Source organism: Dama dama, chromosome 23 (genome assembly GCF_033118175.1).
Source record: "Dama dama isolate Ldn47 chromosome 23, ASM3311817v1, whole genome shotgun sequence".
In the NCBI taxonomy this organism is placed as follows: domain Eukaryota; kingdom Metazoa; phylum Chordata; class Mammalia; order Artiodactyla; family Cervidae; genus Dama; species Dama dama.
The window spans coordinates 54,773,974-54,796,839 of NC_083703.1; the positions used below are offsets into that span (position 1 = coordinate 54,773,974).

General features: G+C 59.0%; 1 protein-coding gene and 1 long non-coding RNA gene across 3 annotated transcripts; one reads left to right on the forward strand and one right to left on the reverse strand.

Annotated features, from left to right (window-relative positions):
- Positions 1 to 49: 49 nt before the first annotated feature.
- On the reverse strand, positions 50 to 20,698 carry COL9A3 (collagen type IX alpha 3 chain). Its single transcript, XM_061126859.1, has 33 exons — positions 20,588 to 20,698; positions 20,198 to 20,300; positions 19,547 to 19,615; positions 18,328 to 18,363; positions 17,642 to 17,713; positions 16,920 to 16,973; positions 15,752 to 15,787; positions 15,517 to 15,540; positions 15,222 to 15,275; positions 14,863 to 14,916; positions 14,412 to 14,453; positions 13,275 to 13,331; positions 12,840 to 12,893; positions 12,170 to 12,223; positions 11,908 to 11,961; positions 11,446 to 11,499; positions 11,019 to 11,072; positions 10,397 to 10,450; positions 9,765 to 9,818; positions 9,619 to 9,672; positions 9,429 to 9,473; positions 9,250 to 9,303; positions 9,118 to 9,171; positions 8,666 to 8,719; positions 8,488 to 8,559; positions 8,133 to 8,168; positions 7,623 to 7,667; positions 4,813 to 4,845; positions 4,501 to 4,647; positions 4,285 to 4,339; positions 3,673 to 3,855; positions 1,584 to 1,661; positions 50 to 780 (listed from the first exon to the last, which is right to left on the reverse strand). Exons 2-33 carry the CDS (start codon positions 20,273 to 20,275, stop codon positions 590 to 592), a joined length of 2,055 nt encoding a protein of 684 aa, XP_060982842.1. The 5' UTR covers positions 20,276 to 20,300; positions 20,588 to 20,698; the 3' UTR covers positions 50 to 589.
- On the forward strand, positions 2,605 to 5,794 carry LOC133044929 (uncharacterized). Of its 2 annotated transcripts, XR_009690092.1 has the most exons (4): positions 2,605 to 2,876; positions 3,973 to 4,105; positions 4,833 to 5,029; positions 5,146 to 5,794. It is a non-coding gene; the product is annotated as an uncharacterized LOC133044929 (long non-coding RNA). The 2 variants fall into 2 exon arrangements; XR_009690093.1 differs by having other exon boundaries at positions 4,833 to 5,794.
- Positions 20,699 to 22,866: the final 2,168 nt, after the last annotated feature.

The following is a 22,866-nucleotide window of genomic DNA, read 5'->3' on the forward strand; positions in this document are numbered from 1 at the left end:
TACAACAGATAATCCCAATAGGCTTTAGTGCAATACAGTCACTTTCAATAAATACTGTCAACGGAGATAGTTAAAAGTTTGTGCACAAAAGAAGCAGGTAAATCAGACAAGACCTTTGTATGGAAGGGATACCGTACATTAAATTCTTTATTTTTTTTTTTGTAATGGCCAGTCATTAATCTGACGATTTCATGTGTCATTTTATTGAAGTGATATCTTAGTCTTTACACAAATGCCATGTAAACAAGTTGCTGACTGTTCTTTCTCTCGTGGAGTTGTACGGAACCTTCTGTGTGTATACCCTCAATCCCTCTGAAATGTTGGCCTGTATCTGAGGTATGACGTTACAGCCGAAGGGACCGTTGTAAATTCACGTGGAGACGGAACACTTCTGACAGCAGCTCACTGAAGCACGCTCTCGGGGACCAAGTGTCCAGTTGTCGCTGCTGAGGACGAGGAGGGGTAGCCTTGCTGGATGGCTTGCTGGGCGGCATTCCCCATTGATACCAGGACGCCACTGGTCCCCGCGATCCTTCCAGAGCCCGCTGCTCAGTCAGCACCGCTTTCTCACTTTTCCAGAAGTTGTGTTTTAGGAGCTCCGGGGACCTGACTTCTCCCCAACAGCTGCCATCACGGCTCCTTGGCAGGCGGAGGTATCGCAGATGCCAGGAGGCCCCTGAGCGCCGACGGCACCAGGAAGGCCAGGGTCGCCGGGGAGCCCAGGCTCGCCATGAGCCCCATCTCGGCCGTCTTTGCCGACGCCGGGTACACCTTGCGGTCCTTGAGAGCCACCAGAAAGGTGAGTGGAGACACAGAAAGGGGACATCAGTGGAGTGTCCATTAAGCCAACCCAACTCTTGTGTTTCTCTAGCTGGTTTCTTAATTCTAGGAGGGGCCCAGGAGAGGTGCGCTCAGGCTGGAGGGCAGCGAGGGCAGAGGCCTCGTGGGGGAGGACGGGCCCAGGGTGCGGGAGTCGGGGTTCTCTCCTAAGCCAGGCAGTGTGGACCTGAGTCAATTGGCGCCGAGTGAGGAATGGGTCTTGGGTGAGGGGTGGGGGTGCTGTCGATGAGGGTGGTAGCCACAGGGGTGGACTGTGTGGGGGCACCTGAGGAGATGGACTGCAGGTGGGAGCAGAGGAGGTCAGCAGAGGAGAAAGCAGGAGCCGGGGGTGCTGATGGGTGTGTGTTGAGGTGGCCCCAGCATGTACCCCCTCCCCCACCAGAAGGCACAGAAGGGAACACGGCTGGGGCTGCCCTCCTCCCTCTTGGCAGAGCATTTATATTTGACATGAAAAATGCCAACACCCAGGGTACACGTGGGTCAATTAAGAGAAAATACTGTTAGAACTGAACAGAACTGAAATACCTGATGGCTTCAGTTGAATAGAATCTAACTGAATCTACTTCAACACAGGGTCAATTCATTGATTCAGCTTTTCCATATAAAAGTGCTTACTGAAAGAGCTCCTGACCCCGCCTCTAAGAATGCTTTGCCAAGAGAAAGAAGTTGTTCCATTAGAAGGCGACGAAGTGTACCCGTCCCCCAGATGTGCCCGTGTGACGTTAGTGACAGTGGTCTCGTACCTTGCAGCCCTTGGTCTCCGTCAGGCCCATCCAGGCCCTCGCCAGCCGAGCCTTTGTCTCCTCTGTCACCCTGGTTTCCTGTCAAGAGTAAGTGACATAATCATATGCTTAGAAGCCCTGATTCAAGTTCAAAGACAGACTGGCTGCGGTGAGTGGTGATCCGCTTTCTAAGCTTTTTACTGAATCAAAACACATTTAGAAAAAAAAAACACACACACACACATTTAGAAAAGGACACGCTGCAAAGTGTCGGGCTCAAGGTCACCCACTTGTGTGACTCCCCAGTATCAGAGCATCACTCTTGGACTTGTAGCTTGTTCAGTCTGAGCGTTTGCCCTGTATTCCTATGTTCAACATGAGTTTTGACAGTTATTTAAGGTGTTTTCAAACACCCCCTGAACTGTGTTCTCTGCTCCCTCACTCCTGGCTGCTTTTGGTCTCTGTGGCCCTGATGTCTGGAAGGTGCTCTAAGGCCCGCTGCGAGCGCCCGCTGGCTGCCTGTGCCTGTGTGATGCTGGCTGCAGGACCTGGGGATGTTCCGGGGAAACTGAGCCTCTTGTCCACATAGTGATGCTGCTTGAGGCAGACAGCTGGGCTGGGGGCATCTGTCCTGCCTGATGCTAAAAGCAGTGACACCAGTTTCCTTTCAATTGGCATTTGTCATTTTTCCCATCACAGAAGGTAGCACACCTTCTGCAAAGGACTAGGAGTCCCAGGTCCGGGCAGTCAGAGCCTCCCATGGGTCCTGGGCTTTCCTCGGCCTCTACAGCTCCCTGACCCGTTTTGTCCTGGGGAGATGGACGCCCAGCAGTGACAGTGCCATCTGTCTGAGGACCTACAGAATATGTTCTCTTTTAACTCAAACAGTAACCCTCAGGCGTCCCCAGCCCGAGGCAGGCACCCCAGGGAGCACAATGACCCTGTAGCTGAGTGGCTGCCTCCACTGACTCCTGTCACGCTGTTTTTCTGAGAATGAATGCTGTTTTTGAATTTTATTTTCAACAGTCTTTAGGGCATTCAGATCCCTATTTGGATAAAACCTTGTTGGTCTGTCTTCGGGGGGAACCATCCCCCGCTGCAGACAGTGACGTCTCCAAGACAACAGGAAGCTGTCTGACAGTGAACTTCGGCTGGCCAGGGAAGAGAAGGGCATCTGACGGTGTTTGCCCTCTAGTGCTGAAAATATTCTCAATGTCTTTACAGTAATGAAACGATACCACCAATTACAGAAGCAGTTTCATCTACTGAAGTATTTAAACTTAACGTCACAGATGAAGAAAGGAACTCACAGAAGTAAGTTTCGTTTTTCTTAAGCTGTTTCTCAGAAATAGAAAATTATTTTTTTAATAAGTTTGGAACGAACTAGCAGCAATGAGGGGCTCTAAATCCTAAATTTGGGCTGGGAGGCTGGCTGACCTGAGACAGTCAGACTGTGGTGGCAGACGATGTATAATGGACCAAGTGTTCAAGGCCTTTTTTAGAAGAGGTTAATGGCCAGCAGTTCCTACAGCCGTGTTACTGTGTGGGCACTGAGCTTCCCTCGATGGCACCATGGCAGGGTGTCAAGGTTTCCGCCTCGTTTCTAAATTACCTCTCCTAGTTCTTAAGATGCATTTCTCAATTTCATTACTTTTGCCTTTTGCCACAGAAATGTTCACACATGCCAGTTTTCATTACAGGAACTGTTCTTACGTATAAATGGGGCTCCTGTTGGTTCATTCCTCACATTCTTCTCACTCCTCCCCCAAATGTTGTTCTAATGAAACTTGAGAAGAACATCACATTTTGGAAAATGTTGTCATACCCTTGGGTTTAATAAGGAGCTGGGCCCCAGAGCATGAAGGGCTGTACCCCAGACATCTCTAGCAATCAATTAACCTCTGGGGCTTTTCTAGAGGAGCCCGTGGGGAGGGGATAGGAGGACAGCGGAGGGGAAGGGTGGGGCCCCCGAGGCCTCATGTCAGTTTCCCCTCTGGGCCTCTTCCCCACCCTGTCCCCATAAGGGAGCATCTCTGTGTGGAGACTCTGCGTGGAGACACCGGTGGGGGGCTCTAGTGTGTGGCTGCATGGTGGGGTGGGCTGCACTCACCTCTGGGTCCAGGGTCTCCAAGCTCTCCTGTGGGACCTCGGTATCCAGGGGGCCCTCGAGCCCCGGGGTGACCAATGGAGCCTGGGGGGCCCGGGGGGCCTGGGGGACCAGCAGGACCTGGTCGCCCGATGGAGCCCGGTGCTAGGGGCTTCCTCAGGTGCGCGGCTAGCTGCGCGATTTGCTCTTTTGGAAAACAAAGATCAGACGTGTATTCATCAGAAGTGTGTTACGTGAAGTGTGAACATACTGCCCTTCAAATAAAGCTTGTTCATTGACTGCAAAGGGCTGTAATTGCTTTAGGTCCCTGAGAAATGGTGTCAGTATGCTGTCTGTGAGAAATACTGAAGAGCAAATCACAGCCCTAAGGAACGCTGAGGGGAAGGCGCCCACCCAGTGCAGACCCCAGGGACACCGCAGTGGGCTTGGCTGGAAGGTGATGGAGGGTGGGGATGAGGCTGGGGGTGGGGGTGGGGCGGTGGGGTGGGGGTGGGGCGGTGGGGTGGGGATGGAGTGAGTGTGAGGCTGGAGGTGAGGATGGGACCTGGTCTGGGGGTGGGTGAGGCTGCAGGCATCGTGGACCAGGCAGGGTGGGGCGGGATGGAGGACACTCACCGCTGACCAGCCCCCCACACAGCTCCCTGATGTGTTGCTCGCTGGCTTCTTTCCCCTGAAATTCACCCCCAAATCCATCATCATATTGGGGGGCCCGCTTGCATTTCTTTGGGGCACCCCCACTAACACCAGGAACCCTGATTGTCTGGAAAGGACGTCACCTGGGTCCAGGAAGAGCCCAACATGCAGGAGCACTGGCTCCCGGGGGAAACGTACCGGGACCCCAGGTTTTCCAGTGATGCCGGGCACGCCTCGCACGCCCTGGAGGCCCACGGGGCCGGGGGGGCCAGGGACACCATCTACGCCGCTGGTGCCATTGGGGCCCTGGATGCCCTTAGGGCCCAGCTCCCCGCGACTGCCAGACTGGAGGGAAACAGAAGCAGGGCAGGGGTTATGGCCGAGCCACCTGCAGGGGCTTCTCCCTCGGAGCTGGCAGCTTCGCACTTCTGACCCACATGGCCATCAGTGCCCCAGAGCCAGCCTGGGGCCCCAAGGGGGCTGGGGAGCCAGTGTCTGCCAGGCACTCACCTCTCCTTTGGGGCCAACAGGGCCGCTGGGACCCTGGAAAAGAGCAGAAGGGAAGTTGTGCACTTCAGTTACTTGCGTGTTGTTGGCTGTGGGAACTAGTTCCCCAGGAGCCAGCCTTGCCCGTTATTAGATGGGGATGAAGAGAAAGCAAGTCACCCGTGAAGCTGCTGTCTGATTACAGGATAGCATCCACAGGGGTTACTCCTTCTTACTCTAGGTATGTTTCTTTTATGTTCATAAATATTGTATATTCTTTTTATATTTTTATATTGCTGAGATTGTGTTGTAGCTACTGATGTTTTTAAACTTATTTTCTTGCCTCCTTTGTCAAAGATAAGGTGTCCATAGGTTCGTGGATTTATCTCTGGGCTTTCTATTCTGTTCCATTGATCTATATTTCTGTGGAGGCAAGGATATACAATGGAAAAAAAACAACCTCTTTAACAAGTGGTGCTGGGAAAACTGGTCAACCACTTGTAAAAGAATGAAACTAGAACACTGTCTAACACCATACACAAAAATAAACTCAAAATGGATTAAAGATCTAAATGTAAGACCAGAAACTATAAAACTCCTAGAGGAGAACATAGGCAAAACACTCTCCGACATAAATCACAGCAAGATCCTCTATGACCCACCTCCCAGAATATTGGAAATAAAAGCAAAACTATCTATGGGACCTAATGAAACTTAAAAGCTTTTGCACTACAAAGGAAACTATAAGTAAGGTGAAAAGACAGCCCTCAGATTGGGAGAAAATAATAGCAAATGAAGAAACAGACAAAGGATTAATCTCAAAAATATACAAGCAACTCCTGCAGCTCAATTCCAGAAAAATAAATGACCCAATCAAAAAATGGGCCAAAGAACTAAACAGACATTTCTCCAAAGAAGACATACAGATGGCTAACAAACACATGAAAAGATGCTCAACATCACTCATTATTAGAGAAATGCAAATCAAAACCACAATGAGGTACCATTACACGCCAGTCAGGATGGCTGCTATCCAAAAGTCTACAAGCAATAAATGCTGGAGAGGGTGTGGAGAAAAGGGAACCCTCTTACACTGTTGGTGGGAATGCAAACTAGTACAGCCGCTATGGAAAACAGTGTGGAGATTTCTTAAAAAACTGGAAATAGAACTGCCATATAACCCAGCAATCCCACTTCTGGGCATACACACTGAGGAAACCAGATCTGAAAGAGACACGTGCACCCCAATGTTCATCGCAGCACTGTTTATAATAGCCAGGACATGGAAGCAACCTAGATGCCCATCAGCAGATGAATGGATAAGGAAGCTGTGGTACATATACACCATGGAATATTACTCAGCCATTAAAAAGAATTCATTTGAACCAGTCCTAATGAGATGGATGAAGCTGGAGCCCCTTATACAGAGTGAAGTAAGCCAGAAAGATAAAGAACATTACCGCATACTAACACATATATATGGAATTTAGAAAGATGGTAACGATAACCCTATATGCAAAACAGAAAAAGAGACACAGAAATACAGAACAGACTTTTGAACTCTGTGGGAGAAGGTGAGGGTGGGATGTTTCAAAAGAACAGCATGTATACTATCTATGGTGAAACAGATCACCAGCCCAGGTGGGATGCATGAGACAAGTGCTCCGGCCTGGTGCACTGGGAAGACCCAGAGGAATCGGGTGGAGAGGGAGGTGGGAGCGGGGATCGGGATGGGGAATGCGTGTAAATCCATGGCTGATTCATATCAATGTATGACAAAACCCACTGAAATGTTGTGAAGTAATTAGCCTCCAACTAATTAAAAAAAAAAAAACAACTTATTTTCCCTGAAGTGAAGTTGCTCAGTCGTGTCCGACTCTGCGACCCCATGAGCTGTAATCTACCAGGCTCCTCCGTTCATGGGATTTTCCAGGCCAGAATACTGGAGTGAGTTGCCATTTCCTTCTCTGGGGGATCTTCCCGACCCAGGGATCGAACCTGGGTTTCCTGCATTGTAGCCAGACGCTTTACCGTCTGAGTCATCAGGGAAGCCACCTCATTTTCCCTCAGCAGTGTTATTAGCAGCAGTGTACTTCTTCTCACCCATGTTTATTTTGTTCTCACTCATTTTACTGTTACACACAAGGTGGAGCTGAGGGTCTCCGTGGCTGAGGCACCCCCCTTCTCCAGTTGTGAACCCGGGAATCTGCCTGGCAGGATGTGGACAGGGACTGGGGGGCACCAGCCAGCAGCCAGATGGCCCAGGACCCCTCCTCCACCTGGGCCGCTGTCTGGTGAGAGCCCGACGCCAGCTCCGCTCCAGCCACAGACAGTGGTCAGCACCCCAGCCGGAAAGGTTGGCTCTGGACTACAAGGTTCTGCTGGAGACGAGGGTCCTGGACTGAGCCGTTTCCAGACTTAAAGAAAGGCTTGGTCACAGAGCCAGAGACCTTTGCCACGTGGGGCCACGAAGGTCCCTGTCCCCAGACACCCTGGCTGTTCCCTATCAGTCACCTTCTGAAGTGTGACTGTCTGTCAGTTCTATCAGCCTTTTGTTCTATCAGCTCGGTGGAAGCAGCGTTTTCTGTAGCTCAGTCTCAGCTCTGGCTAATTCATACTGAAAAGTCACAGAGGGAGTGTGGAGAGGGGGTGGGGGACAGACAGGCCCCACCACCAGGCCTGGGGCCGCCCACCACAGGGGACAGCACAGGTCCCACCCTCTGCCTCGGGCCTCGACTCAGCCCCAGCCCCACCCCACAGACCTGCAGATGCTGCCCTCCCCGCACCCTCCCCCCCCACCACAAATGTGGCGAGAGGCCGCCTGTCACACTCACCAGTTCTCCTTTATCCCCAGGAAGGCCGTCAGCACCCGCAATGCCCTGAAACGACACAGTGCCGAGCTGCCGACCCCCATTCTTGGTGGGAGCTGTGTCCGAGACCCAGGCCTGGGTGCCAGGCAGACAGCAAGCAGAGCCTCAGGTGGGTTTGGACCATTTTAGGTCCTCCTGGTGCTCCGGGGGCTGGGGGGCAGTCAGCAGCAGAGCTGTGGGCCCCTCTCCCACCCTGGGCCCTCCAGAGAGAAGGTGCTGCTCCTGGGACCCAGACAGTCAGCGGGGAGCATGCCTACTCTGAGAGTCCCTGAGAAGCCCCCCAGGCCACAGGCAGCCTCTGTTGTACCCAGGAGCCAACTGACCCCGGTCTGGATGGTTGCTCTGAGTCATCAGCCTGGGAGGCCAGGAGTAGGGGGCAGCGACAAAGCTGGAATGAGGGAGGGAGAGAAGGAGGTGCCCCCAGCCCTGAAGACAGTGGCAGCCCCCCAGCTGACCTGACCACCGATGTCTCACCTGGTCACCCTTGGGGCCGGCAGCTCCTCCCGGGCCCTGGTCAGAAAGGGGTGAGCGTTAGAGGATCACAGCGGGGCGTGGGAGGGGGCCAGTACCCTTCCTCCACTGTGGCGCCAGGACCAGCTCAGCACACAAGGGCCCCTCCCAGACACCTGGCATCCTGGCCGCTGAGCGTGACAGGAGCCTAGCCCCCAGCCTCCTCCCTGATGCCCCCAGCCCCCGAGTATCAGGGACAACAGGGACCCCCCAATGCTGACTACTGGACACTGACACTGCCTGTGTGTGTGGTGTGGAACTGTGGGAGGTGGGATGTGGGGCCTGGGGGTGCAGGGATTCCCGCTGGGACAGCACTTACCCGGTCGCCAACGCCACCTCGGAGGCCTTGGGGGCCCGGCAGGCCGGGGTCTCCTATGCTGCCCTTCCGGCCCTACAGACAAGGGCCCAGCTTGTCAGCCCCACAAAGGAGCCCAGTGTTGACCTCTCCCCAAGCCTGACTGGCCCACCTGGGCTCTCTGGCCCAAAACCTCACCTACCTGGAAGCCACGGACGCCAGGGGCCCCAGGGGGGCCTTGTGGGCCCAGAGCCCCCTGAAAGACAGAGGGAGAGCGTTAGTCCAGCTCCACCTCCCCTTGAGGGCTGGGCAGGCAAAGGACTGGACCCCAAGCCATCTGGCCCAGTTGCTGGGGGGAGGGGGCATCCTGGGGGCAGCTGGGGTGGCAGAGGTTAGGCCCTGGGACCCTGTGCATCAGCCGGACTTGGCACCAGGCACTAATTCCCCTGTTGCCCTGGGCACTGAGGCTGATGGCATCATTGCTGGGTCCGTGGAGGGGCCCGAGGCGGGGCTGCTCCTTCGGCCGGGTTCCGGGTGCTGGGCTTCTGTGCCCTCAGCACAGTCTGAAGGACAGGACAGCTGGGGCCCGGCCACCACCATGTCCCAACTTTCACAGATTCAGCCCGCCCCCAAGACTTCATTGCCCCAACTCACCGCTGAGCCCCTGTGTCCAGCCTCTCCACGCTCACCGGGCATGCCAACATCTCCCTACACTCGGGAAGGGACAGAGGGTGTCAGCGGGCTCCATGTACACATGAGTAGGGGGCAAGGGCTGCAGATACTCACAGGGACACCAGGCTCTCCCGAGGGGCCGGCCTCGCCCAGCTCTCCAGGTCTACCCTGCCGGGGAGGGGTGAACCCTGAGTGCCTGCCTGCAGGGGGTGGGGGGGTGCCTCTGCCCCCAGGACCCAGACTGCAGCTGCGCCTTCCCCTCCTCCTCTCCCCAGGAGAAAGCAACCACGTACCAGTTCTCCTTTCTCACCCTTGGACCCTGCTCGTCCGGGGAGACCCTGTAGGTCAGAGGTCAGCACACAAGGTCAGAGGCAGAGCACCCTGAGAGTGAGGGGCTCCCACAGCCTCCCTGGCCTTGATGCAGAGACCCCACACGCATCCCTGCTCAGGGTAGATGGCCACCCAGTAGCCGCATGCACTCACCGGCAGCCCGTTGGGCCCCTTCTCTCCAGGGGCGCCATGGCGACCAGCTTCTCCCTGTGGAGTTTGAGGGACATGTGCTGAGGGTCCTTCAGGCTGAATGCCCTGCACACCCTCCTCCTCTCTGCAGACCCCCAGCCAGGACCAACCTTTTCGCCATCGAGTCCTGGCACGCCATCCCTGCCATCCTTGCCTGGCATGCCCTGGGGACAGGACGGTGTTAGGCCGCGTGAGCTGTGGGCCCCCCTCCAGGCCACGCCCTCCCAGCCAGGCCCTCCAGGCCCTGCCCTTCCCCACTGCCGTGCCGTGGGTCTGCCCTCCTGGACTCAGGCAGGTGGTGACCTGTGCTGCCCTCTGATCGTGAGGTGAAGGCAGGGAGGATGCACCCAGACCACACTCTGCCCCTAATGCACCAAGACTCTTCACAACACTCCAAGGAAAGTCTGCTGTGCCCACTTTACAGACCAGGAGACTGAGGCCTGGGAGCCAGGATCTGACCTGCCTAGTTCCACAGGCTCGACCAATTTGGGGATCACAAACACAGTCATGTACTGGGAGGGCAGCAGGAGGACAGCCAGGGTCTGTCCCTCCCCCCACCTCCTTTAGCTCTGCCTCCCCACCACCAGCTGTGCTGCCCTGTCCTCTCAGGCTCGGGTGGGGAAGGAGCCAAGGGGCCAGGAGGAAGTGCGGGTCCGGGCTGAACGTGGGCACAGGGCCAGGAGAGCCACACAGGTCACCCACCCCACCCCCCCACCATGCACTGGCAGCCGCAGACACTCACCGGCTCTCCACCAGGCCCAGACATGCCGGGGACGCCTTTAGGACCAGGCCTGCCCTAGGGGACACGGAGGGACCACAGTCAGGCCTTGGGGACTGCTCTCCCAGATGTGTCACTGGGTCCTGGGAGGGGGGCAGGAGCCTTGCCCACCACTTGCTAGACTCAGGATTGGTGGGGGCCAGGCCCAACCCCTAGGGAAAAAGGCCTATCAAGTAGGAGCTATCTTAGGGTCCTGGGGGTGCCTTTCAAGCCGGGGGAAGACGAGATGGGTTTGGAGACGGTCACTTCAGTTCGTTTTGGGAGATGCCTGATTATCTCAGGGTCACTTAACCCGAGAGTCGTGTTTTCTGTTGCTCCATCTCAGCTGGGCAGTCCTGGCACAAGGTCAGGCCTCACAGCCCAGGGCCTCTTGATGGACGTCAGTGGTCCTCTGGCCCCTGCCCGGCCACTCCCGAGAGGAGCTTGTTAGGTGACAGTAGCTTCAAGGAGCCACAGGGGCTCCCCCTACCCCCAGGAGAGGGCAGCAGCCCCAGGCCCCTGGACTTGCTGTCTGTGTGCCTCTCCCACCCCCATGGACCAGGTTCTGCCCAGGAAGGACCCAGAGAACCCAGGTTCTCTCACTCACAAGGTCGCCCTTGGGGCCGCGGAACCCCTCTGGGCCCCTCTCTCCTCTGTCGCCCTGCAGTGACAAGGAGGGACAGAAAAGAGTTAACAAGGTGTGGGGATGGGTGACCCTGCCGAGGGTCGCAGAGGCCAGAGGGACCCCGACCACACCTCCACCTCACTTCATGTCTGGAAGCAGGGTGCAGATCTCCCATGAGGGCCGGGCTGACTCTGGGAAACACCCCCGCGCCCAGTGTTCCCGGTCATTCCTCTCAGGCATGCGCCCAGGTGTGACACATGTGTCCCCCAGGGGAGCCCATGGGACAGTGAAGCCCTGGGAAGGGCTGGGGCAGCCCAGTGGGTCTGGGGAAGGCGACAGTGAGGAAGAGAGGCGAGAATGGAGCCGGGCCTGCAGGGGCCGCCCCACCCCCACTCAGACACACACATACCGCTTTCCCAGGGGCTCCTGGGATCCCGGGGGGCCCTCGGAACCCGATGGGACCCTGTGGAGGAGAAAGACCCTGAGCCTCTCATCAGAGGCCTGGGGGCATCCCCAAGGCACCCAGGTCCATCTGGAGAGTCCCTCCCAGGAGCTCCCCAGCAACGCCCACATCAGCACCCCACTAGGGTCCCCAGGCCTCTCCCCCTCCCCACATTTGCCAAGGCCTCCTCACCCGATGCCCTGCCATCCGCCCCTCCCATCCCTCTAGACCCACAAAAGCCTTCACAGGCTCTGGTTTGGGGAACCATCCAGTGACTGGAGTCCAGAGACAGCCCTGCCATGGCTACGGGTGAGGACCCACACTCACAGGGCCCACCTGACCTCTGGAGGTGGCCCCCAATGCCTCTTGACCTCGGGCTGGCCCATAGCCCCTCAAGGGCCAGGGAGGCGGGGAGGCTTGTAGACTTACCCGGTCCCCGGGGGGTCCGAGTGGCCCTGGAAGTCCTCGTAGGCCCCGTGGACCCTGCAGGGAGAGAGCTGGAGCTGTAGGGCCCAGGCCAGAAGTCCCCTAGGAGTGCACACCCCCCAGGAGCCACGGAGACCCTGGTCTACCCTAGAAGCCCCTGGTCTCAGGACCCCCACCCAGTCCCGTCCTGGGGGTTGGTGGACCACTTGCAGCCCTGAGCTGTTCACCCCATATCCTCACCTGTCCAACCCCTCTCCCTGCTCACCTGCAACCCCACGGTGCCCGGGATACCAGGGGGTCCAGGGGGGCCGGGGTCACCCTGCAAGAGAGGCGCAGAAAGTGGTGGTGGGTGGGGTCAGCCCCAGCTCTCCTCCTTGCCCTCTCCTCCCTACCCACTGCTCAAGCCCTAGTAGTGGGGGGCGTTGCCCTGACCTCACAGCTGTGCCTCCAAGGCCAAGGGGGCGCTGGCCGTCTTCCAGAGAGGTTGCACGCTGTCCTCCCTCCTAACAAGGACCCAGCCCTCCCCAGACTCCTCCTCCCAGTGAGGGTCAGCCGCTCACGTGGCAGTCTGGCCACTCCCATCACGCTAGAGGGGCCCTAGTCTGCAGGTAAGGACAGACACACGTCCTCCAGGGCAGTGGCCACGGGGGAATGGGGCAGGGCAGCGGGCCTGCCCAGGCTCAGGGAACCTTTTTGTGGGGCCAGGTGGTGGGGGTCTGTGCAGAGACCCTGCCCCAAACCACCGGGCACTGGCAGGCAAGCCCAGAATGGGAGGATGGGGGATTCACAGAAGTCGCTCAGTCAGGGTGCCCCCATCTGCCTGCCTGAGAAGCAGCCAGCACCTCCTCACTCACCCCAACCCCTCACCGCAACCCCATCCCAGCACCTGTTCCTCCCCACCCCCTGCCAGGTTCCACCCCATGGCCAGCCTCCACCTTTTCGCCATCCTTGCCGACTTCTCCGGGCTCCCCTTTGTAGCCGGTGGGTCCCTGAAAGACAGAGGTGGGCAGACAGTCACGGCCCCACCCCCAAGCAGCCCTAAACAATTAGGCCTGCCCAGCCCACCAGCCAGCTGGGGAAGCCAAGGCCCTGGTGGGAGGAGCAGTGCTGGACCAGGATGGGGGTGGGGGTCTGAGACCAGCTTTCCCCGCACTGTCTCTCGATGCCCCCCATCCCGGCGGGTCACCAGTGTTGAGGGGACAGGGACACAGCAAGGAATCCTGGCAGGGTGGGACCCCAGCCCCCCTTGCTTCCTGCAACAGCCCTGTGACCCCACCACCCCCTGACCTTGGCCCATGTGGGGGCCCGGCCACCTCCTAGGGAGTGTAGAGGTGGGTTGGGGTCTGTGTCAACCCTCAGTGGCTGCTCACCTTGAACCCTGGCATTCCTGGGGGCCCTGGGGGGCCTGGTGGGCAAATGGCTGGGCACTGTGGGGAAACAGAGTGGTCAGACAGAATAGGAGCAGGCGCTGAGGTCAGAACATGGAGGCCCTGAGATGGGCCATTTGGCACAGGTGAAGGGGACCTTGGGCCACACGGGGGCTGAGACAGGGCCTTATTCAGGGCCGCCGCGGGGTGCAGTGAGGCATTGTAGAGCCAGGCCGCAGCCACCAGCCCCTCAAGGCCGCCTCCACACACCCGGCTCCGATGTCTCAGCCCAGCACAGGTTCAAAGTAGCTATTCAGCACGGTGGCTGCTGGCTTCACAAAGAGGCCTTCATCACACAGCTCGGCAGCCAGCCCTGCTCGGGGTCCCCATGGTGCACGGAGGTGCCAGAGGGAGGCGTGTGTGACCCTCGGGCATCCCCAGGGTCTGGTGTGGGGGCTTCCAGATCATTCCACAGCTCATCTGGTAAAGCCAGTGATGTCACCCTCCAGTTGCTCCCCCAGCAAGAGGGGCCCAGCCATTCTCCTCTTTCCAGAAGACCCCTGAAGCCTCCCCAGGGACACCAATGTCAAGCCCTCAGGACACATGTGGGGGCAAGAGGGGCCGGCAGGGGCACAAGTGGGCTAGCTGGGCCAGGCCAGGCCCTCTGTATAATAACTTACAACCGATCCTTCCAGCAGGCTGGGTGTTGGCCCACGAACCCCAGGCCTCCAGAGTTGCTGTTCTTACGTGAGAGGCAAAGCTCAAATACTAGACTAGCCTGAAAATTTCTGTACCCTGCCAAGGTGGTCAAGCTTGCCCTGTGTGGCTAAAACCTGGCCTTCACACGCAAAGCCTGGCTGTGCCAAGGAGGAGTGGAATTGGTCAAAATGTGATTTTGCTTAAATTAACTTCCGTTTGCGCTACCGTGCATGCCAAGGAGATGCGATGGTGCAAGGCTAGACTGTGGGATGGGGAGAGGGCAGCGCAGGGGAGATGCTACACCCAGAACTGGTGCTGCCTGCACTGAGCCTGTTCCTAGGGAGCCCCCATCCCTGCCTTCCTGTGCTCTCCAGATGGACCCCTCCTCCCACCAAGACAGGCACCCCCACAAAAGGCTTTGAAAAGGCTGCACGTGCCCACCTGAAGATCAGTAGCACCTTCGGGAAGGACCCCTGGGTGACCCTGGAACACAGAGATGCCAGCTTCGACACAGCCCTCCACCCTCCCTGCCTACAACCCACCACTCGAGACCACCATGGCACTCGGGCCCTTCATCCCCCAGTGGCCAGTGCCAGTTACTGCTGACCCCCTCTGCAGGGTGTGTGACAATGACAAAAACCATCTGCCCTTGGGATGGGGTGGCCCCAGGCCTGAGCCCCACTAGCCCAGGTCAGCTGACGCACCTGCTCCAGCCTGGCCCTAGCCCCTGTCTGGGGTGTGGCCGGGACTCTCCCTGAAGACATGGGTCCTGGGGCTGGCAGCCCAGGGGCCTGAGGATGGGCACCCTGGGGACAAGGGAGTCCCACCCACCAAGCAGTTACCCATGCCTGAGACTCGCTCAAGAGCTTGAGAGCCTCTGCCCAGTACTCACAGGGGGGCCAGGAGGTCCCGGGGGGCCAGGGAGGCCTGGGAGTCCTGAGGGTCCCTGTGGGAGGGGTTATGACTTAGAAAGAGCAGAAGCAGCCCCCACCATGGGTGAGGCGACCATCCACCTCCGGGGAGGAGCACCCCCCCGTCCCCAGGACCATGCAGTTATGGTGCCACCCACCTGCTCGCCCCTCCCCCACCTTCTGCATCCTGAGATCCACTCTGTCTTTGGGCTTCAGCCACTGAGGCCCACCAAAGAAGAGGGGAGGGAGAGGAGGGGTGCAGGGAGCAGGTGAAGAGGGGAGGGAAAAGGGAGGGAAAGGCCCCCATAGTTGCCTTTGGGGAGTCCTGGCAGCTACTCACCGGGGGGCCCCGGAGGCCAATTCCACCTGGTAGGCCGCTCACCCCTGCCTCTCCCTAGGGAGGTAAAAAGTGAGAGGGGGGCTCTGCACCCAAGGAGCTCTGAGGACCCAGGGCAGTTCAGACTCTGTCCTGTATCCCCTCACAGGGCTGGCCAGCTCTCTTTAGGGACAGGGACTCTGTCGCCCCACCAAGCCCCACCCTCACCCTGGCTTGGGACCTGGTGACCATGTTGGCTCTGAGTGTGGTGGGCATGTTTTGGGGGGGGGGGGCGGGCACGAGGGTTGTAAATACTCACAGGGGGTCCAGGGAGGCCTTTGCCCTGCAATGCCAAGAATGTGATCAGGGCTTGCTGGGGATGGGAAGGGGTTGCCCACCACCCAGCCCATCACCCTGAGCTGGTAGGTGGTCATTGGGTATGAGAGGATACAGCCAGGATGGCACCCAGGATCTCAGGAGAAGCTGCAGAGGGGCTGCACTTGGGGAGCTTTGGGGCTCTCAAGCTCCCACCAGGAGGAGACGCCAGTACTCACCCCCAGCCCAGGTGGCCCTGGGGGTCCCAGACTTCCCTGCAGGAGGAAATGGGGTTTCAGAGGGGCTGGCAGAGGCACCATGCCTGTGTGTGCAAACCCGTCCCGTCCCTCCCAAGTTCATCTCCCCTGAGGAGGGGTTCCTGTTTCACAGAAGACTGACAACAGGCAGTGAGTGGGGGGCACCTCTGATGTCCCAGGGGTCTGGGTCCAGCCCTTTACCAACAATCCTGCAGAGGAAAAACCAGAACCAGTCCCACCTTCCTGGGAGCGCTGCTGCAGGCAGGATCGACCACCAGGTGTGACCCATGCCACACAGAGGAGCTGCATGGCCAGTTCCTCCAGGAAGCCCTCCGACCTCGGCCCACAGTAGAGAGTCCCAAAGCTCCAGCAGCCACCTGCCTGTCAGCACCCTCCTGGCCCTCCTCCTGCCTGTATCCCAACTTCGAGGTCCTTGTACTGGAGGCCCCTCCCTCCTGTGTCCCAGGCTCCCAGCAGAAAAGCCTGGAGCTAACCCACTTTCTCCCACCCTCCCCCATCTCCCACACCCTCCTCGGCATCACCAAAGCACCTGCACTTCTGCAGGCAGCCACTCTCTTCCTTGTTTCTACTCAGAAAGCTCCGTAGCCCAGTTCCCAAAGGCAGTGCTGTGCCCTGGGTCCCCCCACACCCAGCCCCCTGTCCTCTGTACTCCAGGGCTGGGAAACAGTCATTCCTTAAAGCGGGGAAGGAGAGGGAGTGCTGGGTTCAGCTTTGCTCTCAGCACCACAAGAGAAGTTAGTCAACCAGAAAGAGGCTTTGGTTGGACACTGGTCAGACTCAGGGGACAGGCTGGGTGACCATGGCCCCTCGGGTGGGCACAGAGAGAGAGGCACTGGTTCACCACAGGAGGAGGAGGGCCAGCCATGCCCCCCCACTATGCCAGCCTCTCAACATGGTCTGAGGGCTGGGGCAGCTCTGCCCAGATGGGGTGGGGACAGGAAACGTGCCACCCTGGGTCCACCTGCCCTCCTGCCCCCTCCACCCCACATCAGGGGCGAGGCCCAGCCAGTCCAGTCACGGCAGCTGCCCTCAGAACCCCCACCCTGTGGACAGGTGGTGCTCAGCCAGACTGCCCCTGGCCAGGACCTCAACCCTAAGCTGAAGCCACTGGACGCGGTGCCTGCCTTACCCGTTCTCCGGGAGCGCCCTTGGGTCCAGGAGGTCCATCCTGCCCGTTCAGACCCTGGGGAGCAGATGGAAGGAGGACTGGAGGGGTCGCACAGGAAGGATGTGCCCCGCTGGGGGAAAGAGCCAGCCATGGGCCCTTCTCTGACTAAAGCCAGTCCAGAGAGGTCACAAAGACTGGACTGGTACCTCCCCCCACTGGCCCCACCCACCATCCACCTGGTGTGTTGTGCTGGGGGGAGGGGGCAGCCGGTGGGAAGCCAGTAGCTGGAGCCCCTGCTGGAGTGTACAAGCCCAGGGAGCAGGAGAGATCCCCGCTTGGACCCCCTCCAATGCTCACAAAGCCCTCGTCCTGGGGCCCCGCCTTAAACTCCTGAGGACCCCTGATGCAGCCGCCAGGGGCTCGGAGGGGCCTGGATAATGGGCCTTTGTTCCCAGAGAAGCGAGAGCTGGCGGGACTTTTGCCCCTCCTGTGTGCTGGCACTATCGTCTGGCGGACAGGGCCAGACATTGACGGGTCTGGGATGGAGGCCAAGGGACCCCGCTGGGGGACCTCTGGAGATCCTCTTGGGCCAGGCTCTCCTGTTTGAGCTGGCCCAGCTGGAGAGCAGCAATTAAACCTGACTCCTGGGTGCTGGGATGGAGTCCCTCCAGGCGGGAGGGGGTGGGGGCTCGCATGAGGAGAGGAGGGGAGGGGGAAGGGAGGGGAGGGGCAGGCACACTCACATCCACTCCAGGCAGTCCAGGCAGCCCGGCCTCTCCCGGTTTCCCCGGCTTCCCTGAGGCCCCTTTCGGTCCCTGTGGGGGGAAAGGGCAGAGGCGTGACAGAAGCTGAGCCAGAGAATGGCCTTCACCAAGAAGACAGATGTCCTCCAGTGGGGCCCGAGGAGGGTCTCTCCACCAGAGCCCCACCTCCGTGCTGCCAACAGACCCTGGCCCACCTGCCCACCTTTGCTGGTGCCTCCTCGAGCAGTCCCCTACCCTTCTTTGGCCACATTTGTATGATACTCACCTGGATGCTTCAACCTTCCCAGTGAAGGGCCAGGGTACCCTCTGTGAGCCTAGAGCCCTTAATTCCTGGCCTGAACAGCTCCAGAAGGGTCACTTGTGGGACCTCTGATGAGTTGGATGTGCAGGGTTGTGTCGACCCCTCCCCTGGCCTGAACAAGCTTCAAAAGCCAGACCCTGCCCTGAGAGGAGTCAAGTCCCACCTGCTCCCCTCCCACCCCTTTCTGCTCTGCCCCTCCTCCCAGGCCTCCCCTTTGGTGACCCAGGGCCCAGCGTGATGGGAAGGGATGTCAATGACCCCTCTGTTATAGGCCCATCCCTCCCCTCCAGAATAGAAGGAGGCCATCCCCCCCAACCACACACACACACACACACACAGCTCACACCGCAGCCAGGACACTCACCGCGGGCCCAGGCAGACCAGGAGGACCAACTTCTCCCTGCAGAGAGGACATGCCATGTGACCAAGCATCCCCAGGGAGCAGAGCTGGGCCAGAGGAGGCTCCAGAAGACATGATGGAGCCCCTCATCCTGTCGTCCACACCGGTGGGCCTCTCCCTTCCAGGGGCAGGCACAGCAGTGGGTGGTGGGGAGAGGGCAGGTGGTGGGGAGAGGGGTTAGCTGGACAGATTGGGGCTTTTGAGCCCACTTTGAGGGCACAGGAACACCCCAGAAATGATGGGAGGTATCATGAAGCCCACCCCTCCACCTGCCTGAAACCTAGTCAGAGGTGGCAGCCCCCACTTACAGAGGAAGGCACCCCAGCACCCCTCCCCTCTGATGACCACCCAAAGCTTCCAGGCCAGGTATTACATGGAAATGTCCCTAGAGGGAACAATGGGGCCTGGCTCCTATTGGCTGCGGAGCCTTGGGGTGCAAGGGGCCCAGCCCCACCAGGAGGGGAGGCTGCCTGGGTCCAGGGCCCAACATGGCTGCACTCGGCAATGGCCCTTCAGAGGGGGTGGGAGGAGGGAGACTCGGGCTGTCAAGAGCCGGGCAGGCCCCTGGGACTCAAAGAGCTGAGGACTGGTCAAGGGTGGCTCCACCGGGGACCAGCACTGGTGAGGAGAAGCCTGGAGGGCCCTAACTTTCATGGCCTGGCTGGGCCTCTCTGGGTCCAGGGCTCTCACCCCACCTGGATCTGGGGGCAGGCTGTGGGGTCTCATCTGCTTCCACATGGCCAGGGCCACACTTAGGCTGGGGCACCTTGAAGATGACAGCCCCCCAGCCCCTTCAAGGCTGGCTCCAACCTCTAGTAGCCACGGAGACCCTGCTAGGGGGACAGGCCCCATGCCTGGGCCTTTACCTCCAGAAAAGAGGAGTGTGGGCCCTCCAGGGACCCAGAGACACACGCCTCAGGACCCACAGTTCCAACCCAAAGAGCACTTCACAGCCACCCCCACCTGTTCTTGGGAGACAACCCCTGAGGGGTCCACTCCCAGAAGGAGCAAGGATCCATTTGTCCCATTTCACATCCCACAGGGGTGCTCATCACCCCCAACATCACCCCAGCTCTCTCTGGGAGGTGGACTTCATTTTCTCTCCATCAGGCCTGGGGCTCAGGGAGTTTGGGGCCAGAATGAGAACCGCACAGAGACTTCCCTATCATCCCCCCAAACTCACATCAATGCCATCCTTGCCTGGCTTCCCAGGTGGCCCTTGGGGACCGGGCGGGCCTCGAGGTCCTACTTTCTGAAATGGAGAAACATTATCAGGTGGCAGCACCCCATGCTCTCCCACTGCGGGCCCCCCTAGTTGGCCCTGGGGTTAGCCTGACAGAGTACCCCCTCCTCTCAGTCCGGAGAAGAGCTCGGGCCTGTGCAGGGGCCTGCACCACCCCCCTCCCCACTCCCCTTCAGACCTCCAGCGTCCCCTGCCACCTCACTGGGCCAAGAGGGACCACGTCCGAGGCCCACGAGGAACAAAGGCCACATTGTGTGCCTCTGGTGGAGATGCAGTTCTGGCACCACCCCCGCTGGGTGAGGACAGGGCAGTCCCTGAACTCATCCCCAGGGTTTCCTTGGGGGCTCAGCTGGGCGAGGGCGAGCCTGTGCCCAGGTGGTACAGAAACTTTGCAGTGACAAGACTGTGCCCACCATCCCCAAGTGCCCCGGAATTCCTGGCTCCCTCACTGACTCAGGGAGACTGGCTACAGGGGGCAAGTGGGGAGCTTATTCTCTGGCTGCGCTGCTCAACAGGTGACCGCAGAGCCACGGACCCCCACCCTAGCTGCATTCAAAGGTGAGCCCTACGCGCCCCGGGTCCCACGCTCACCTGTGCCTCGGTCAAGGTTACAGTGGCGGCCAGCAGCTGCCCCAGCAGCAGCAGGGCCAGGGTGGGGGCTCCGGCCATGGCTGCACTCGCACTCTGAGAGGAGCTGGCGGGCGGAGGCAGGGGCCTCGAGCTGTGCTCAGCGGGCGGGGCTGGTGGTGGGCCGGCCAGACGCCAGTTCCCGCCCCGCCGGCCCTCGCACAAGCCCCCCATTCAGCCAGCCCACCTGGGTGGGCGGGGGCTTCTGCATCGCCCCACTCCCTGCCGAGCCAGCCAGGGAAAAAAGAAACCCAGTGGCATTTTTGGGGCCAGCCTCTGAGTTAAAATTATCCTGGGACCGGTGAGTTACACACACACACCTTTCAGCAAAAGAGAAAGAGGCTCTTTTCTCACTTGGTCCTGGACCAGGGTGTGGAGGGAGAGCCCCAGGCTGAAGGCTCCTTTGAAGAAGGGGCAGTCGTGGTCCTGTCAAGGGGCTGACCAAGTCACATTCTCCTCCCTGGGGTCCTGAGAGGGACCCCGCTGCCCAAGGCCCAGGAAGTCCTTCAGAGAGAGTGAACACATCTGTGCCAGGGACCAGACAGGGCCCACCAAGGACCCCGGTCCCTGCCGTGAGCAGAAGTCCAGGGCCATGCCTGCCAGGCTGGGACCCCCCCCTCACCGGGGCCCTCACCCCAAACTTTAACTGTACTGAGTGGTCCATGCACCTGAACCAGCACGGGCAAAGGCCAGACTGTCACGCAGCATTGCCACCCCAAGAGGAAAGTGGGGGCCCCACAGAGAAAGGAAGTGCCCCTGTGATCCCGGGCTCGAGAGAAACACAGTGGACAGGGGCTGGCTGCTCCTTTCTCACAAGCTGGGCGAGCTGTGCTTCACCTGGAAACACATGGGGACAGAAGGGTGAGGGGCAGCACCTGAGGCCAGGGGCACTCAATGTCCCCCAGGGGGACACTCAAACATCCAGGTCACCTACAGAGCCCCGATTGCTCAGAATCCCCAGCTCCCCGCCACCTGGCATCAGAGTCTTTAGAATTCCCTAGGAAATGAGGCTTCAGAATTTCTGCAGGAGGCAACTCAGAGCTTCTGAGTCGATGGAGGAGGTGCGTGGAGGCAGACCTCGCAGTTAAGAACCTCTCTTCCCTTCCTTACTGGGTTCAGCTGTGAGCCACTCATCAGGCTTGGCCACAAAACACCCTCCAATCTTTGTTCAGTCGCTAAGTTATGTGCAATCCTTTGTGACCCCATGGACTGTAGCCAACCAGGCTCCTCTGTCCTCCACTATCTCCTGGAGTTTGCTCCAATTCATGTCCATTGAGTTGGTGATTCTATCTAACCATCTCATCCTCTGCCTCCCCCTTCTCTTTTTGCCTCTAAAGGGAGGGAGAATTATATCAGGAAGGGACAAGAGAATCGACAAAATTCCTGCCTTCTAGAGTGGCTCAGATGATAAAGCATCTGCCTGCAATGTGGGAGACCCAAGTTCAATCCCTGGGTTGAGAATATCTCCTGGAGAAGGAAATGGCAACCTACTCCAGTATTCTTGCCTGGAAAATCCTATGGACAGAAGAGTCTGGTATGTTACAGTCCATGAGGTCGCAGAGAGTTGGACACGACTGAGCGACTTCACTTTCAGGAGTCATCCTAGGACATCCTCACAGATGCAGGGTGGGGCTGTGGGACTGGAGGCGGGGCAAGCCACTCCATCCCACCCCCACTGACACGGCCTTTCGCCCAACCCCCCCTTCCTCCTGTACTTCCATGCCTGACATGGCAGGGGCACCAGAGGGCTCCTGCTGGACCAGACTTGGGGAAGCCTTGCTGTGAAGTCAAGGAGAGACCGGGTGCCTGGAATCCCATTCCCCCATCCTAGCCCTATGCAGACTCTCCAACCTGCTGCCAGGAAACACCCTCCCTTGGAGAGCAGCCCCTGTCTTGAAGCCCCAATAGCCACAGTGGCCTGGGGAGAGGCCAGGGGGCCGGCTTCACAACTACCAGCCAGTGTCCGGGGTCACTGCCCACCTGTCTTGGGCCATCACTCTCCCTGAAGCTTGCAGGTCAAGTGGGTCTGAGCGGCCTGCCAGCCTATCCCCAGGTCCTGCTGCTGGGCACAGATACTCCCCTCTCCCAGGGTTGCTCTAAAGGGGTCTTCTCCCTCCAGGCTTCAAGCTTTTCCATCTGAACCTGAGCCTGATAATGGTCTGGATAAGGACCCTGACCCCTGGGGTCACTGTATGGCCCACACTAGCCCCAACAAGAGACTTTAAGTTTGTCTATCTCCCCCCGCCCTCACACACAGGACAGGAGCTGTCGGGGGAGCATGTTAGCGGGAAGCAGGTCCCAGCTCCCAACCCACAGAATGAACTAGGCTCCCTCCCCATGCCCCCACCCCCAGGTGTGAGCTCCATCACTTCCACCTGTCGGGAGGGGAGAGGTCAGCCCTGGCTAGGGGACAAAGCCAGGCTGAGGGCAGCATGCCCTGTGGGTTGGGGGCTGCTGAAGGAAGGAGGCACTCTGTTCCCATGCCAGGTTGGAGGGCCCAGGGTCCCTGTGTGGAGGACCCATGGGCTGAGAGGCGGCTATGGCTGCTAGGGCAGGGGCAGAGGGGACAGAGCCAGAGAACCACCACAGAGCTTGTGCTCCGAGGTGCATCACAGAACCCCAGTCAGGGCACA